Raw genomic sequence first — 17403 nt, 5'->3', positions numbered from 1 at the left:
CACCTGCTGAGCTGGAATGCTTAATGCTGGGCATGTGGGACGGTCTGCAGAGGAGCCCCTCTATCTATAGAAGGCACTCACATGGCACACATCACTTCTGTCTGGGCAGCTCCTAAACTGCTTGGCTGGCTGCCACTCCAGGAAGCCTCAGAGACACTCTTGGCCATCTCTGGGCTTGGCCACAGTTCACAGGAGGCAGCCGCTGCTGTAAGGAGACGGTATGTGCCTCTGCGACTGTTTTTGTTACCGTACTTGCCCACTTGTTGGCAGCATATTCCAGAGAAACTGCAGCCCCTCCTCCAAGCCATGAGAACAGCTGTGGGGCCTACCCCCTCCGCAGCCTGACTTGCATGAGCACCGGGGGATGTTTTTATTTTGTTGCAGCCTCTTTTTTTTTTTTTTTTTTTTTAATTTTTATTTATTTGTGATAGTCACAGAGAGAGAGAGAGAATGAGGCAGAGACACAGGCAGAGCGAGAAGCAGGCTCCATGCACCGGGAGCCCGACGTGGGATTCGATCCCGGGTCTCCAGGATCGCGCCCTGGGCCAAAGGCAGGCGCCAAACTGCTGCGCCACCCAGGGATCCCCTATTATAGCCTCTTTATTCTCGTTCTATGGAGGTTGCACCTCCAAGATGTGTTTCAGGAAGCCCAAACAGGGAGGTAGCTGGTCCTATCAGATGATCAGTGAGAAATGCAGTTCTAGAGTGTCACCTTGAGCATTTCCTTTCTTCTAGCATGGTCTCATCTTACCTGGTGCATCATGGGTATTGTGCCACAGCCACGGCTTTTGCCCGAATGACTGAAACCCCGATTCAGGAAGAACAAGCATCCATAAAGAACAGACAAAGTAAGGTTGATTCTCCTCTCCCCTCTCCCTCCTTCCCTCACCTGTCCCTAACTCTGCTCTCTGGCTTGTGCCAGCCTCGGGTAACCTGTCAGGAGTCCATTCGGCTCTGGCCCTGCCCAGCCAGTACAGCCCCAGGCTCTGCTTCTGCCCCTCCTTCAAGACAGCGCTGCCCAGGCGGACAGCCCGGCAGCATGGGAATGAGTGCCTCAGTGCGGCCTCCCTGCTGCACACTCTGATGGCCCGGCCCAGGCTGGGGCCCGGCATGGCTGACTCTCACTCCTCTGTGCCTGTTTTCCTTCCCCCGAATCCTGGATTCTAACAGCCTCCTGCTCCTAGTCTTCTGGAAGAATGTGTTTGCATCTTAGCAAACCAATGTCTTGCCTTTCCCCTTTACTCAGCTTTAGTCGTTATGTCTGTTCCTGGCCAGAGAAAGGATTGACGTAGTCAGACAGGGTGAAGGCTGGTTCTCAGTGGCTGCTGGGGTAGCACCTCTCTCTGCTTCCACCTCTGGTCCTGCGTTTTACAGACCACCAAAGGAAGGAGCCAAAGGAAACTATACTGGCCTGTAATGTGTTTGGGGCTCTTTTGTGGAAAGAGGGTGCTGGGAAAGAGGAAACAGAGCCCAGAGAGGAGATAGGAAGAGAAGAGGAGAGTGAAGGAGAGCAGGTGTGTGTGGATGTGTATGTCTGTGTGTGCCTGCTTGTGTCTCTGAACCTGTCGTCTCTGTGTATGTGCATGTGTCCGTGTCTCCCAGAGAAGCTCCGCCCAGCCAGCCAGATGGAAAGGGATCCCAGACTTGGGATCTACAAATGAGAACCTCAGACCCAGAAGTCGCTCCCAGCAAGATACACCAGGCCCCAGAGCAAGAGCAAGATGCTGATGGCCTGAGAGGTGTCAACATCAGAGATGCCAGTGTGAGGAGGGTGACCTCCTCTCCCAGCAGGGAGCATGCTGAAGCCTCTGAAGATTGCCAAGACTTGGGGCCTGGCCTAGAAACCATTGTGCTCCCATTGCCACCCCATTGTGAGGCCTGAAAGGAGAGAAGTCTGTCTGAAGAGGAGCACCTAGGGATACCAAGCAGCCTGGGTGCCCAGCTCCAGATCATGCCCCCAGAGCCAGAGCCCCTCCCCATGCCCGGGGCCCTGGCTGTCTGACCTCCATAGGAGCAGGCCTCCACATTTGTTCTCCTGCCTCTGCATTGAGTCCTGCCTCTGTTTCCCTCTGTCATTCTTTGAGGACTCCCTGAAACTTGGCAGAAACCAGGGTCTGTTGTGGGGCTGGGAGGCCAGGTTCTTTCTTCAACCTCTTCTGTGAGCATCTCAACCAGGCATGCCATTTTGAGCCAGCCCACCTGACTGTTGGCTAGACCATGCTTGGGGCTGGTAGTGTGCAGGCATGTGGCTGTGAAGAAGGTCTGCAGCCCTTCACTCACTGCCATACTCTTGCTCTCTGCAGAGATCCAGAAGCTGGTGCTGGAGGGCCGTGTGGGTGAGGCCATTGAGACCACACAGCACTTCTATCCAGGACTGCTGGAACATAACCCTAACCTGCTCTTCATGCTCAAGTAAGTTTTGAGCACCACCAGTTCCCTCCTAGCCCAGCCCCTCTCAGCTGGTGGTGGGAACATATGGCCCAGACCAAGCCCAGAGCATTGCCGCTCTGCTCCCTCTGCAGGTGCCGACAATTTGTGGAGATGGTGAATGGGACTGACAGTGAGGTCCGCAGCTTGAGCTCCCGAAGTCCCAAGTCCCAGGACAGCTACCCTGGCTCCCCCAGCCTCAGCCCCCGACACGGCCCTAGTAGTTCCCACATGCACAACACAGGTCAGCCACTCTCCAGAGGGCTCGGGGAAGCACTGGTGTGGAGAAGGAAGGCCACCTACATGCCCTTCCCTGGGCTTGGCTCAGGGCCCAATGTTGGATGTGGGGGAAGGGAAATGGAACCACTGTGGTTATTCCTGGGGCCCCATTATGGCAAACTGCCCCACCTCTTCTGACTGTCCCCTGGTTTCCAGGAGCAGACAGTCCCAGCTGCAGCAATGGCATCGCATCCTCGAAGAGCAAACAGAACCACAGTAAATACCCTGCACCCAGCTCCTCTTCTTCCTCCTCGTCTTCCTCATCCTCCTCATCCCCATCATCTGTCAATTACTCCGAGTCCAACTCAACAGATTCCACCAAGTCCCAGCCCCGCAGCAGCACCAGTAACCAGGAGACCAGGTGCCTGTCCTGCTCTGCTTCCTCTGTGCCAGCTGGGCTCACTGTAGCCTGTTTTGAGTGCCACACCCCATGCTCTAAATCCCCCACCTCCATCCCTGGTCTGTGCCTGGAGTAGCTGCTACTGACTTGCCAGGCCAGGCATTGACTCCAGCTTCTGGCGCTACCTGTGGCCTAGCTACCACTTTCCTCAGCCCTGACTTTCTCAAGAGACACTGCCAGACTGAGATAACGCCAGGGTGAGGATGTCTCCTCACGGGAGACCAGGCCTAGCAGAACCCCTAGGATCTACACTGAAGAAGCGTTTACTGGGTATGGCTTGAGATCAGACAGATGGGGCAGCAGAGTAAAGTTTTAGGCTGTAGACTACAGGTGGCTTTCAGCAGCCCCCAGGCATATCTCAGTGCTTGACCTGAGTTTGGTGCCTAGAGATACTTCTCAGGGGTCCCTGGTCACTGGGGATGGGGGAGGAATGGGTAGAAGGGATGTGCCAACTCAGACAAAGGCCAGGAAGAGGAAAGCCACAGAGGCAGCATTGAGACAAGAGTGAAAATCAGGTGACAGGTTTCTGGGGATAGCTGATACCAGAGTAGGCACCAAGTGTTGGAGCCTAAGAAGCCTTTCATGCTCCTAGGGTCCCTTGATTTTCCCTACAGCAACCTATGGCTGAAGCCTGAATGGAGGCCTAGCTAGGCTGCGCCTAACCACATGCCTGTGGCCAACTCCCACCTCAACCTTTCTCCACAGTGACAGTGAGATGGAGATGGAAGCAGAGCATTACCCCAATGGTGTGCTGGAGAGTGTATCTACACGCATTGTCAATGGCGCCTACAAACATGAGGACCTACAGACAGATGAGTCCAGCATGGGTAAGAACCATGGCCCAGCATGGTGTTACATGGGTGGTAATAGCTTAGTCCAGATGCCTTTGCCCCCTGGGAGGGGATTGGCATGGACAGGCTTTGTCAGCCTGAGAAGCTTTAAACGGACCTGGTCCACTGCTGCCTTAGTCAGTCAGGAACGGGTGTTTGAAGCGGGAAGGTCCCTGGCCTGCTGCTGAGAGCAGGGCCCCTGCGTCTGAGGCTAGAGGGAGTTGGTGAGAGTGGGCATTCTTATGAGCACTGTACAGAGTGGGAAGGAGAGAAGCTGAGTCCAGACTCCCAGTCACATGCTAGGTGGACAGAAAGCACCTCAGCTATGGATGGTCCACCTAACTTGCCTCTGGCAGTGCCACCAAGATCCTTATTGCCATCTCCTTTTTGGGGTCCCCACGCCAGTCTCCTCTCCTCCTTATCCCTCATGATTTGTTCTCTGCTGGGCTCTGGGTGCAGATGATGGGCATCCTCGGCGGCAACTCTGTGGGGGCAACCAGGCTGCCACAGAAAGGATTATCCTGTTCGGTCGCGAGTTGCAGGCACTGAGTGAGCAGCTGGGCCGGGAGTACGGCAAGAATTTGGCCCACACGGAGATGCTGCAGGTATAGAACAAGCCAGGTGCTCACACAAAGCAGACCCCCATTTGGTATGGGGGTGGGGCAGGTCAACCCTGGGAGGGCCTTGGGGGCAGCAGCAACAGGACAGAATGGGCTCTAGTCAAGTCCACAATGGGAAACGGGACATCCAGTATAGACACAACCCTCTCTAGGTCCTGGAGAGGGCACAGTCCTTTCTGACCCTATGCTCAGGGTTTGTGGTGCCCTCAATGGGGCCTGTATGGGCCCTGTATGCCCTCCGGAGCCATGGAGGTGTTTATGGGTGTGGTATGTACCACAGTCCTCTCAAGAATGCCCTGTCCCTTAGGATGCCTTTAGCCTGCTGGCATACTCAGACCCCTGGAGCTGCCCTGTTGGCCAGCAGCTTGATCCCATCCAGAGGGAGCCTGTGTGTGCTGCCCTTAACAGCGCCATTTTAGGTAAGTGGATCTAACAAAAACAGAAGCTGGTCCATGAGTGCCCTAGGTGGCCCCTCCACTCTTTCCCCAGGAATTGCTGATGTTTGTTCAAATCAGGTCAGTGAGCTCTGCCCTGGCAATCTCTGGTAGCCCAGAGGACTTGGGTTTCCATGGCTGAACCTAAATCCTGACCTCCTTCTGCCCAACTGACTTGGCTGACTACATCATGATAGACTCGGGCTTATGACTGTGGGCCTGGCCAGCCCATGGCTCTGAAGAGAGCTTAGGTCCTTAGGTTCCTGGCATGGCTACGGGGCCATGAGCTGGTGGTTGGGACATACACAGAGACATATGAACACTGTGTTTTAAGGGATTCTGTCCACTGCCCCTACTTTCTGCTCCCAAGGGAACTTTGCCCTGAGCCCAACTCCTGGGCAAAGCAGTGACCAGGCCTTGTCTCTCCTCCACAGAGTCTCAGAACCTGCCAAAGCAGCCCCCTCTGATGCTCGCCCTGGGTCAGGCATCTGAATGTCTACGGCTCATGGCCCGAGCAGGCCTGGGATCTTGTTCCTTTGCCAGAGTCGACGACTACTTGCACTAGCAGACCATGCCAGCTGGCCCCACCTGGCCCTCCCTCAGCCCCAGGGCTGGAGCAGCCCTGCCCTCCATAGGCATTTGGCGCAGGGACCTGGAAGCCATGGGCAGAGTCCATTCCTCCTGCCTGGCCTCCCCCACTCCCTTTCCTGTCCTTTCATCCTTCCCTCCCTCCCTCCCTTCCTTCCTTCTTTATTTCCTGCCTGCCTGCCCTCCCTCCCTCCTTCATTCCTTCTTCCTTTTCCTTCTTCCCCCCACCCCCACCCTCAGTTTCTCTCTCCCCTTCACGTGCAGCGGCCTCTGACACAGTATTGGCTGGTTACTCTCATGTAGCGCCTTCTACTTTGAAAGGGGGGTCTTGTTTTTGAGGAGGGGTTGGGTTTTTTTAATCTTTTTTTTTTCCTCCTGACTGAGCCACCAGTATTTATCTCTGGAGAGCTTGTGCTGAGCTGGTTTCTGCTAATTTAGTGATGAAGCCTATCCAAGTTGGTGATAGCTTATTATTTTCATAAGTAAAAAAATGAGATTATATATATATAAATATATATATTAAAAAAAGACACAGTATTTATCGTAGTGTTAGTGGTCCAGCACCTCTTGGGCGAGGCTGTCCAGACACCATGTTTTTATTTGAGTCCAACTCATAGAAAAGAATCATCTCTGTCACCTCAGCCAAGTGATAAGTTTATTTCAGGCTTCCCCTGTGTTGAGTCATATGCCCAGCTGCGGCCTAGGGAAGCCCAATAGGCATTGGGGGCCACTTAGTAGACAGGTCAGGCTAAGTTGGTTTGCAGCATCTGAGAGGTATGGGTCCCTAGGCTCCTGAGAGCTGGGGTGAGCAGAGAACTACAGGGCTGAGGCTTCAGAGAAGGGATGAGTTGGCCTAGGGTTACACGGTGAAGCAAGAGAGTAGAGGGTCCTTGGCCAGCACGCTATCTACCATTCTTCCCTGCCTCTCACTGCCTGCCTTGCCCCTCCCTTTCTCCCCCTTTCAACATCCTATTTTCCCTTGTTAAGATGGCCAAATAATTCATTTACTCTAAATTGATTGCCTGGAAACTACCTGCCTTTGACCCAAGAGCTGCTGTGTGTCAGGCTGCGGGGAGGATGTCTCCATTCCAGGACAGAGGCCCTTGAGTACAGGGGCTGCCTTCTTTCTGCCTGGATCTTCACCGTCTCTGCACAGCTCTGATGGAATCAGTGCTTTCTGTTGAGAAGCTAGGACTTTGTGGAGGCAGATTCTTGGGCCACCAGTTGCTGGAGTGGATGGAACTCTTGACCTACTAGGCCAGGCTTTGCTGCAGCTGTGCCAGGCAGCTCCCTGCAGCTTGGCCCCAACCACTCTCAGAAAAGACTATTAGGAGTATTTGCTGGCCGGAGGAAGGGACCTCATGGGCTCTACAAATGTCACCCCAGCTGTTTCAGATGGATCCTCACAGCTGGTGAGGCAAAAACAGTCCTGGTACTGCCATCAGGGAATCAGGAAAGGAAGGGCTGAGATGGCTGCTAGGACTTGGGCAGGCCATCCATTGAGAGGACTGACTACCCAGGAGGAAGAAGGGAGGAGGCCTACCCAGAGGAGCACCAGGAGGGGCTGGGATTTCCCTATCTGCCTCACAGTGAGAGAGAGCACACAGGCAGCCCTTGCAAAGGGGGAAGGCCAGAAATTGAACTTCCAATCCCTGCCTCAGCAAGGGCTGAGTAGATTCCTGTTCTCTGGCAGCGGACACAGGGATGGTGATATGGCTTGAGATACTCATTGCCTGACATGCCCACAACTGGACAGGAAAAGTGATTGAGTTGGACCAACTCCTGGTGATAGGGTTAGGGCCCTGGCCCTCTGCTCTCCCAGGGTTCTGCCTTGGGACCTGATCCTACAGGCTGCTACTTTTCTTGGTCCCCACCAGGGCCTCAGCTGGCACCCCACAGACTGTGGCCTGTTGAGGAGGTGTTGTCTGTAAAGAACCTCATCCTGTGCAAGGCTGGGGATGTCTGGCCCCCAAACCCAGAAACATCAAGCTGTTAAAATGGTCAGAGCTGAGCAGGATGGGGAATTAAAACTAGAGGCTTTTGCAGCTAGAATGGGGTTCAGAAAACATCTACTCCACCAGTCCTCTCCTTTTACAGATAATGAGACAGGCCCAGGAGATTAAATGACTTAACCAAAGTCACACAGCAAATTATGTGGCAGAGCTGGGACTAACCTCATCCCTCTGGCTTGTGCAACACTGTTTAGTCCTGAAGCTAAATGGCGGGTGAGGGCTTAGGCTGGGGAAGGCCCCAGCAGTATCTGAGCAGCTGGTACCTTCAGGGGTGTGTCAGGGATGGGGATGGGTGCATGGGCTTAAGTTGTGGAGCGGCTGAGAGAGGGCCCAAGAGGGCCCAGGGCAGCTGTGTGTGCTTGGGGTTGGGTGTCCTCCTGACTCGTGCTCAGTACCCATGGCCACCTCCCCATTTTCTGTGCCTTATCTCACTGTTTCAGCTGAGTCCAAGTTGTTTACTCTGTTCCTCTCCAGAGGGGCTCTCTGTCCCAGTTGGACAGCTTGCCTTTGGGACATAAGCCTTTGCCCCACAAGCCGTGGAGAGGACCAAAACCAAGCTGCTTGAGTCCACTATCTCATGGATAGTCCAGGGCTGCCTGCCAGCCAGAGGAGCCCCTTATGCACACCCAGTCCTACCAGCCTGCTTCCGGGAGCCAACAGTGGGGAAGGCACCTGGGAGGAACCCCAGTGAAGGGCTGGACTTGACCTGTGGGGTCAGGAAGAAGACCCGGTTCCGTTGGGTTGTCCAGCCCTGGGGGAGCAGCCTTCCCTATTTATCTTTCCCCCTTGTGCCACCAAATGGTCACTCCTTCCAGAGCGGACACTGGCAGACCACGCAAAGACAGCCAGAACCTCTGATCCTCACACAAATCTGTGGCTGGGGGTAGGCCACCAGGACAGGGACACCAAGAGATGGAGAAGGGGGGACTGCCCAGCCACCCAGCGCCTTCCTACACCTTAAGCAAGCACAAAGAAGATGAGGCAGAGAACTGTCAGAGCTGAAAGTTTCTTTGGTTGCTCACAACTCAGGTATGCACGCCGTGTGGCAGCCAGGCAGCAGAGCCCTACTTGACCGCCAGTCCCGTGCACCAGACCTGTGGCCTGTTCATGGACTCTGAATGCCTCAGGTGCCGCCTCTTTGCATAGGGTTTTCCTCCATTAGTAACTACAGCTGAAACAGATGTCCTCCACATTGTGCACACTGGTTCTGCCTTTGTCCTCGCAAGTTGATATTTGGCATTAGCATGAAACTTGTGGGCGTGGGAGGGTTTAGAGAGAATTCTAACACAAAACATCCTATTAAATTGTACTTGAGAGATGAAAAAAACTCCTGTTGTATTTTGACAGAATTATTTTTATTAAAATACACATCCATGAGTAGTCCCGATTGTCTGGTCTCTGTTTTGAGTCTTACTGGGGTTGGCACCTCTTGTGTGGCTCACTCTGTCCTGAGGGTTTGGCCTTTTCTCGGCCCACCTCTCAAGCTTCCAGGCCCTGATAGCCCTCAGGGACCCTCAAGACTTCAGGTGTTTGTGAGACCCCAAGAGGATAGGCAGTTAGGCTTCAGTTCTCTCCACTCCCCACCCAAACAGCTTTCATCTGAGACAAAGAAAAATAGCAAATTCACCTTTAAAAAGGGACCACAGGTCCTCCTGTCCTCAAAATAAGATTTTTAAATATTTTTATTTATTTATTTATCAGAGAGAGAAAAACGGGGCAATGGGGGAGAATGAGACTCCCCACTGAGCAAAGGATGAGGGGCTTTATCCCAGGACCTTGGGATCATGAGTGGAGGCACCAACTGAGCCACTCAGGCACCCCTCAAAATAAGATTTTAATATAAAATAAGACTTTTAAAATAAAAGAGTCCAAATACACTCATCCCAAACACTGGACAGAGCGCTTCTGAGGGTTATTGAGGTTAGAGATTAGCTTCCTGTCAGTCTGAGGAGAAAGTACTCATGCTCAAAATCTTAGATCAGCTGTTTACTAACTGGGTAACTAGAAAATTAACCTAAGCTTGTTTCCCCACATTAACGTGATTAATCCCACCCCAGGGAGGCAGAGGATTAAAGCACATATAGGGCAAGCTTGACATAGATATAGTACATATGTCCTTCACTTGGTTATTTTACAGGACTGTTACTTGACAGAACTCTCTTAGGGAAAACGAGGGAAGAATGGAATGTTAGATTAAGCACAAAAGTCCTGGTTCCATAAATAAAGCCAGAGTAGATTAATTTTTCTCTAGATTAGTAGTTTCTACAGGGAGTGATTCTGCCCCCGCCCCGAACATCTGGCAGTGACTGTAGATATTTTTTATTGAAGTTCGATTTGCCATCATACAGTGTAACACCCAGTGCTCATCCCATCAAGTGCCCCGCTCAGTGCCCGTCACCCAGTTACCCCAACCCCCGGACTATAGATATTTCTGATAGTCACAGCTTGGGTTGGAGAGCTACTGGCATCTACTGGGTAGAGGCCAGGGATGCTATAAACATCCTACAGTGCATAGCCCCCTATAAAAGAAGAGTTAGGCTCATAATGTCAAAAGTGCCACTATTGAAAAACTGTTCTAGAGTGAATCATGAGACAGTAAAAAACACCAAACACAAGCACACTTCGATTCTGCATGGCTGTTGAGAATCCAGGAGGAAAGATTAAGGGGCTAAAACCCCATCAGAAGAGGGAGGTTCGAAGTTACAATTTCTCATCACTGGGAGCCTTCCATGCTCAGAAGGTGGCAGCAGTGGCAGGAAGTCCAGTCTCCTAAAGCAGGGGTAGCCCTGCTGGTCAGTTCTCACAAGAACAACTGCCTCAACTCCACTGACATGTCCTATCATTATAGGTTGATCTGGAACGATGTCTGGGACACCCTTATAATACCAGCTAAGTGGGGGCCCAGATTCTCACCGGAAGTCAGAAAAGCGGGGGGGGGGGGCTCCCCATGCTGAAATAACCCCTAATCCTACATTTCCAACATAGCCTGTTTTACACGAATGCTTACCAGACAGAGTAATGGTAAACTAGAGTGGTCTTACTACAAAATGGTATTTACTTGGGGGAACAGAGACTCCAGTAACAGATCTGGAAGACTGAGGTCACAGTAGGAGCACTTAACATCTTTGAAACAACCAAAGAACATGCGGAGGAAGAGAAGCCCAGACAGGCACCAGAGAGCAGAAAAGAGAGTCATTGTTGTTGGAGTCAGGAGGCTAAGAAGTCAGTGATTCCAAGAGAACTACCATTCTGCAACAACAGGGAGTTGTGTCCAACACCAAATCTTTTTTTTTTTTTTTAGATTCATTTATTCATGACAGACACAGAGAGAGAGGCAGAGACACAGGCAGAGGGAGAAGCAGGCTCCCTGCGGGGACCCCGATGCGGGCGGGGCTCGATCCCAGGACCCCGAGATCACGCCCTGAGCAAAAGGCAGACGCCCAACCACTGGGCCACTCAGGTGTCCCAAAACTAGCCCCTCCTTAATTCCAGGCCAAGGCCCACCACAGCTCCCAGAACCTCCTCACGACCGATGCCCCAAGGGAGGACCCGAAAGCAGCAGAGGCTGCGGCTCTCCTGCCCAGTCGCCTCCACCGCCGGAAATGAAGGACCAAACCCCCCGGCTCATCTACTTAATCTCCGCCCCCAAAGTGCGAGCATGCGCAGCCCCGGATCACGGCCCCTCCCGGCGCAGGGCCACCCCCGTCAGGGAGCATGCGCAGACCTCCAGCCGCCCCGCCCCTCCCTTTCCCGAGCTCCCGGTTCCTTAGAAACCAGGCGGCGCGTTCCCGGTGCCTGCGCGTTGGAGTCCGCGGCCCGCGCGGCCCCGCCAGCCTACCTCTTGGCGGGCGGGTGGGCTGGGCGCCCCCGGACCCATGGTCTCCAGTGTAGCGCGGGGCGGGCGATGCCAGCATGCCAGGTGAGAGGCGGGCCGGCGGCGGCGGGTGAGCTGGAAGGGGGGCTTGGCGCGGCAGCCGGCGGGCGTCGACCGGGCCTCCTCCGCGGCCCGGCGCCCGAGGTCGGAGGCGGGGCTGCCCAGACCCTGGGTTGGAGGGGGCCGTTCGAACTGCCAGGGCGATGGTCGAGTTCGGGGGTCGCCCCGGAGTCGGCCCTCCCAGCCTCGGAAATAGGACCTACAGATTTGCTCGTATAATTGTAGAATTTTGGCTCCTGGAAGGACCTCGGCCATAGCCCATCCTTTTACGGGACGCGGAAACCTAGGCTTCCCTGTCCTGCGCCGAGCAGACCCTACCTGTGTGAGGACTGAAGCTTTGTGGTCAAGGATGTGAGGTTTGGAAGCGTCAGACAAAGGGCGCTGGTCCATCGTCTTTCAGAGGGGAGATGGGACTTTTCGGGGGTAAATCTTGATTTAAGGAAAGAATGTTCAGGTGGCAGATGGGAGAAGGGCCACTCCAGAAAGCGCGGGTGGCTCTGCCAGTCACCGAATGCCCACCGGCCACGTCTCCATGGCCCTGGCCTAGCTTTGAAGCTCAGGAAGGAAGAAGAAGGACTAGCGGAGACAAAAGGTGAGGTAAGGTGTTCCCATCAAGACGTTATCACATGAATGAGGAGGAAGGAAATGGGGGCGGGGAGATCAGGAGCTGCGAATGGTTATGTGAAGAGTTTACCTCCCGAGCTGCAGCCGAATCTGAAGAACCGGACAAGAATAGCAAAGTTTAAAGCTGCGTTGGCTGGACAGCAGGAAAGGTTATAAACCATCTTGTAGAAGAAAGTGGGTGCCCTTTTGAGTATCCAGAACGGAGTTGGGGCACCGCCCAGAAGACCATTGTAAGCTGTGGAGCACAAAGGTCTCCGAAGGAAGAGCCGTTGGTGTAAGACCCTTCTTCACTTGAGGGGAACAGCTATTTAAATCAGAAAAGACACTTAAAACATACTATTGAGATATGGAGAAGATGGTTGTCTTTAAGTGTTGGGGAAGCTAGATTGTCTTTAAGTGTCTTCATAAGGAAACTTCTTTTCTCCTGAAAAGCTCCGTACACCAGGGCACAAACGAGTTTCAATTAAGGCCATCCATTTTGCGGAAAATGTGAAAAAAGTTCTGGTTTTGGACTAGGAATTTCGAGACTGGACTAAGGTGAAATTTTTAGGCAGACAGTTCTGTTAGTGGGCTCCCCATTTTATGGATAAAAATTCTGTTGTAGGGCTTTCTCTTACCACCTGGTTGCCCTATGTTTCCTGTGGAATGAATGGTCCGGGTCTGATCGGTTATTTTGATTTGCTGGAAAAATTCAGATATATGATTTTTATAGTAGTACTAGAATCCACTATAGTAGGATTAGCCATGCCACCTCCCACCCCCACAAAAAAAGACATAAAGATTTGTAATGTGGAAAAAAGTGTGTGATTTTTTTTAAAAGATGGTCTCTATTGTAATCAATAGAATCAATTTCTTACTAGCTTGTTAAAACTAATTTTCAGTGTATATTTGATTTTGCAGCAGATTTTCTTTGACCCTCAGAGTGATAACATACATTTAGAGTATGGTGATGTTAATAGAGGTCAGATTCGTTTAAGAAACAAAATTTTGGGGGATCCCTGGGTGGCTCAGTGGTTTAGCACCTGCCTTTGGCCCAGGGCACGATCCTGGAGTCCTGGGATCGAGTCCCGCGTCAGGCTCCTGGCATGGAGCCTGCTTCTCCCTCCTCTTGTGTCTCTGCCTCTCTCTCTTCCCCCCCCTCTGTCTATCATAAATTTAAAAAAGAAAAAAAAAAGAAGCAAAATTTTGTCTTACGTTCATAAACCAATGCCAGACCATATCTGTATAATGTTGTGGCTGTGCATTTTATTGATTTTTCTTTCATCTATGAAAGTATTTTGTGTAGGGGCAGCCCGGGTTGCTCAGCGGTTTAATGCCACCGTCAGCCCAGGGTATGATCCTGGGGTCCCGGGATCGAGTCCCACGTCAGGCTCCCTACATAGAGCCTGCTTCTCTCACCGCCTCTCTCTCTCCCTGTCTCTCTCTCTGTGTCTCTCATGAATAAACAGATAAAATCTTAAAAAAAAAAATTTTGTGTGTAAATCCCTCTAGAGAGATAATGAGGTTTGTATCAGAAGGGTTAAAAAAAAAAAAGAAGGGTTTGTAATCTGTGGGGGAAATTGGCATTGTTAATCAAATCCTGTCAGAAAAGCTTTATGAAAATCGTATTCTTTGTAGAAGCCCTCATTGCTTTAGTACTGGCCCAGATAGAGACAAGACTAGTAGGCCAAAATCAAGGTAAGTTGGGAGGGAGCAATTACTGATTACAGAGCTGGACGTGGCGTGGGAGGCTGCTTTGAATGTAAGTGACAATACTTTTGTGAATGAGCAGTTGAAAGAAGATACTGCACTGCATAAGTGTGGTGAGTTTGCCCCATTGATTAGTGTGCAATTTTTGAGCTCCTATAATAAAAAAGACACTTGTTTTCAAAAGAGAAAGAGGGACTTAAAGTCTCTCAAAATGTTTCATTGTTGCTATAGCAATGAAGCTTTTGTCAAATAATTATTTAATATCCACCCCGTTTTCTGGGGCAGCTGAGGGCAGTTATCAAATCTGAGCTGTAATAAAGTAATCAACAGTATTTAACAGCCCAACATACCAGATAAACCAGTAATGCTAACAGGATCTACTTTCACTGAACTGATTTTCTAGTTACAAGGTAGGAGAAAGGAACTAGAGATGCAGTGACACCTTACGTAAGTTGTAACACAGACATTGTTGTTCAGAAAACATCATAAGAATCAATCAGAGACCACTAACTTAGAAGTAGGAGAAGAGCCTTTCTGATTTCTGACAAGTTGCTCACACTGTTTATTTTAGGAGGTCCAATTTCAGGATAAATTCATTGTTGGAATTGGACAGTGTCTAGGAAAAAATTGTAGATTTTGCTATTTTTGAGAATTCATGTACAATATAATAACATCATTTTTCTTAAATTAAAAAGTAGCAGTTTTATATTCTGAGAGAGTCCAAATATCCAAATTTCCTGAAAATTTTAAATGTCAGATGTTTTAAAAAGTAGGAATTGAAAGATACGTGAAATAGGCTTGAACTCATGAAAGTTAGAATGAGAAGAAATATTAAGAAAAACTGAAAGCTGTTAAGACTTCTCCACTAACACTATGAATTAGCCATTAGGTCAGGAATGAGCTCCCTCTTTAAGTCGACACTAAAGAAATGAGAAATGGAGTTAAATATTTCAATCTCACAGTGATGGAAATAAACACCTAGAAAATAGAGATTAAACGTTAAAAAGGAGGAGATGATTATTCCTGCGTTACTTAAATACACTCAAACTCTATCCTTAAGCACTTGTTCTTTAGATCCTTCTTTAAGTAGAAGAGTTGCCTTTATCTAGATACTGGCAGTTTTGAGTGGCCAGTGACACAATGCCACACTCTTCAGAGCCAGGATACACGGAATTTGCTGGAAGGATAGATCTCCCTTATCCCCCACCCCCACCCCGTCACCTTTCACAGCGATTCTGTAAGGATTTCTATCAGTCCTCAAACATGAAGGATCCAGAACGAAGGCTCTGAGGAATGGGAACTGGCTATCGAATGCAATCCTCCTTTCTGGCCAGGGATAACTGATAACTCTCAAACTGTCAGCTCTCAGTTTCTCATGAGAACAGATAACCCCAAAATAGAACCGGAAATACTTCTACTGGCTTTGAGATTTACCATATCACTTTACAACCTCAAAACCATTATTAATAACTTTCACAGTTCTATTTTACTTAGAATGCTGGGTGCCCAGTTGGCTCATTCGGTAGAGCATGAGACTCTTGAACTTGGGGTTGTGAATTCAAGCCCCACGTTGAGTGTAGAGGTTACTTAAAAATAAAATCTTAGGGATCCCTGGGTGGCGCAGCGGTTTGGCGCCTGCCTTTGGCCCAGGGCGCGATCCTGGAGACCCGGGATCGAATCCCACATCGGGCTCCCAGTGCATGGAGCCTGCTTCTCCCTCTGCCTGAGTCTCTGCCTCTCTCTCTCTCTCTCTGTGACTATCATAAATAAATAAAAAAAATTAAAAAAAAATAAATAAATAAAATAAAATCTTAAAGAAGAATGAATGATAATGTTAGGCAAATCATATAAGTTAATTTCTTAACATGTATAATTTATAACAAAATTAATTGAAAGTAGGACACTTGTCTAACACTAGGGAAATGAAAAACTGGTTCATGTAGTCCATGAAATACATAACCCTTAAAAACTGATTAACATGAAAAATGCTTATGTCAAAATGGGTATGATATACAGTTTGATCACATATATTAAATGTAAAAACTTTCTAAAAAGAACATGAGAAAAACAGTTTTCTATAATGAGCATATATATTTGAAGGATATTGATTGATTGATTAGAAGGGGGGGAGAGGGGCAGAGAGAATCTCAAGCAGATTCCCCACTGAGTGTGGAGCCGCATACAGGGCTTGATCTCAGGACACTGAGAGCATGACTTCAGCCAAAACCAAGAGTAGGACACTCAACCAACTGAACCACCCAGGCACCCCTATAATGAGTATATATTTTAAAATATAAACCCTTCTAAGAGTTTCTTGTTGGTGTAAAAGATGATTTGGAACTTACTTTCTCTCTGTAGGCCTTCACCCCTTATCACTCAATGACTTCATTAAAGTGCTGTGGGAAGGACACCTGGGTGGCTCAGTGGTTAAGCATCTGTTCAGGTCATGATCCTGGAGTCCTGGGATCGAGTCCCACATCGGGCACTCTGAATGGAGCCTGCTTCTCCCTCTGCCTGTGTCGCTGCCTCTCTCTGTGTCTCTTATGAATAAATAAGATCTTTAAAAAAAAAAGTGCTGTGGGAAAAGGCTGACAGAGGGTACTGTTGTTTCCTATTCCAGGTGTCAGAACCAGACAGTAATGTGGTTACCTAGATAATGAATTTACATGTGTATAATTGAAGGGTACACTGTACACATCATATACAGCTTTCTAAGACCGTTATTTTTTTAAAGATTTTTATTTTTAAGTAATCTCTACACCCAGTGTGGGGCTCAAACTTAAAACCCTAAGATTAAGTTGCATGCTCTCCCATCTGAGCCAGCCAGGTGTCCCTAAGACTGTTGTTTTTATTTGTTTTGGGGAGATTGTTTGTGCTCGATGACAGATAGTCTTGTCCCTCAGGGTCTCTTTGGTGTGTTTTGATGGGCACTTTTGTAACACAGTATTCCAAAGCTTTTAGAGGGTGTTTCCATGTGGTTAATGTTTTCTGTAGTCTGATGGTGGTTCCTGCTGGGAAATGGTTAGTCTCTCTGCGGGGGTGGGGTGGGGGGGTGGCTCTGGGAGTGGCTCTGGCAGCCTGTGAGGTAGAATGTGTTTGTCTTGTTAGGCATCCTCTGATTGTCAGGGAGAAGGGGAGTGGTGGAGACATCAGTCATATTTCCTGTTACTTTTCAGCCTTTTGCATTGATATTCCTGTGCCAGTGACTTGTATTTTGAAGCATTGGAGAAAATGATTGAACATAGTATTTCTTATCTGATGTTATTTTCAAAATTAAATCATTGTGCTTAAATGGTTGTTTTGGTTCCTCCAGGCCTGGGCTTGCTTCTGGTCATGGTGGTTTTGAAAAACGATCGTTGTTTCTCTTTCTTTTAGCGCTTAATAGCCCTGATATACTAAGATTATTATTCAAAAACCATTTAAATGACTTTAAGTAATTTCCAAAGTGGTATGGGAATGTTCCTAAAATACCTGGAAGTGTGAGATTGGGGGGTCTGTTATCTCCTTAATACCATGTAAAAGCCCTATTTTGGTCCTGAAAGCTTAGAGTCTCAGTAGTAAGACAA

At 49.7% G+C, this 17403-nt stretch overlaps 2 protein-coding genes across 8 annotated transcripts in view; both read left to right on the top strand.

Annotated features, from left to right (window-relative positions):
* RANBP10 (RAN binding protein 10) overlaps positions 1–8970 on the top strand; it is a 74452-nt gene extending 65482 nt beyond the window's left edge. For all 4 annotated transcript variants that reach the window (XM_072815810.1, XM_072815801.1, XM_072815818.1 and 1 more), the window contains 8 exons: positions 736–848; positions 2304–2412; positions 2523–2671; positions 2863–3067; positions 3812–3933; positions 4396–4541; positions 4864–4975; positions 5425–8970. In XM_072815810.1, coding sequence (XP_072671911.1) covers positions 736–848; positions 2304–2412; positions 2523–2671; positions 2863–3067; positions 3812–3933; positions 4396–4541; positions 4864–4975; positions 5425–5555 — 1087 coding nt within the window. In that variant the 3' untranslated portion in view covers positions 5556–8970. The remainder of the gene's footprint in view (positions 1–735; positions 849–2303; positions 2413–2522; positions 2672–2862; positions 3068–3811; positions 3934–4395; positions 4542–4863; positions 4976–5424) is intronic.
* A 2333-nt stretch (positions 8971–11303) lies between these two features.
* GFOD2 (Gfo/Idh/MocA-like oxidoreductase domain containing 2) overlaps positions 11304–17403 on the top strand; it is a 38244-nt gene continuing 32144 nt past the window's right edge. The window contains exon 1 of one of the 4 annotated variants that reach the window (XM_072816053.1): positions 11304–11509. The gene's annotated coding sequence lies outside the window, so the exon portion shown is untranslated. Of the gene's footprint in view, positions 11510–11691; positions 12117–12232; positions 12423–17403 lie in introns of those variants that run through there. The other 3 variants (XM_072816056.1, XM_072816063.1, XM_072816071.1) reach the window with 3 other exon arrangements.

The sequence above is a fragment of the Canis lupus genome, chromosome 3, assembly GCF_048164855.1.
Source record: "Canis lupus baileyi chromosome 3, mCanLup2.hap1, whole genome shotgun sequence".
Lineage (NCBI taxonomy): Eukaryota > Metazoa > Chordata > Mammalia > Carnivora > Canidae > Canis > Canis lupus.
The sequence above is the reverse complement of the archived record's forward strand: the minus strand, read 5'-3'. Positions and strand labels throughout refer to the sequence as shown.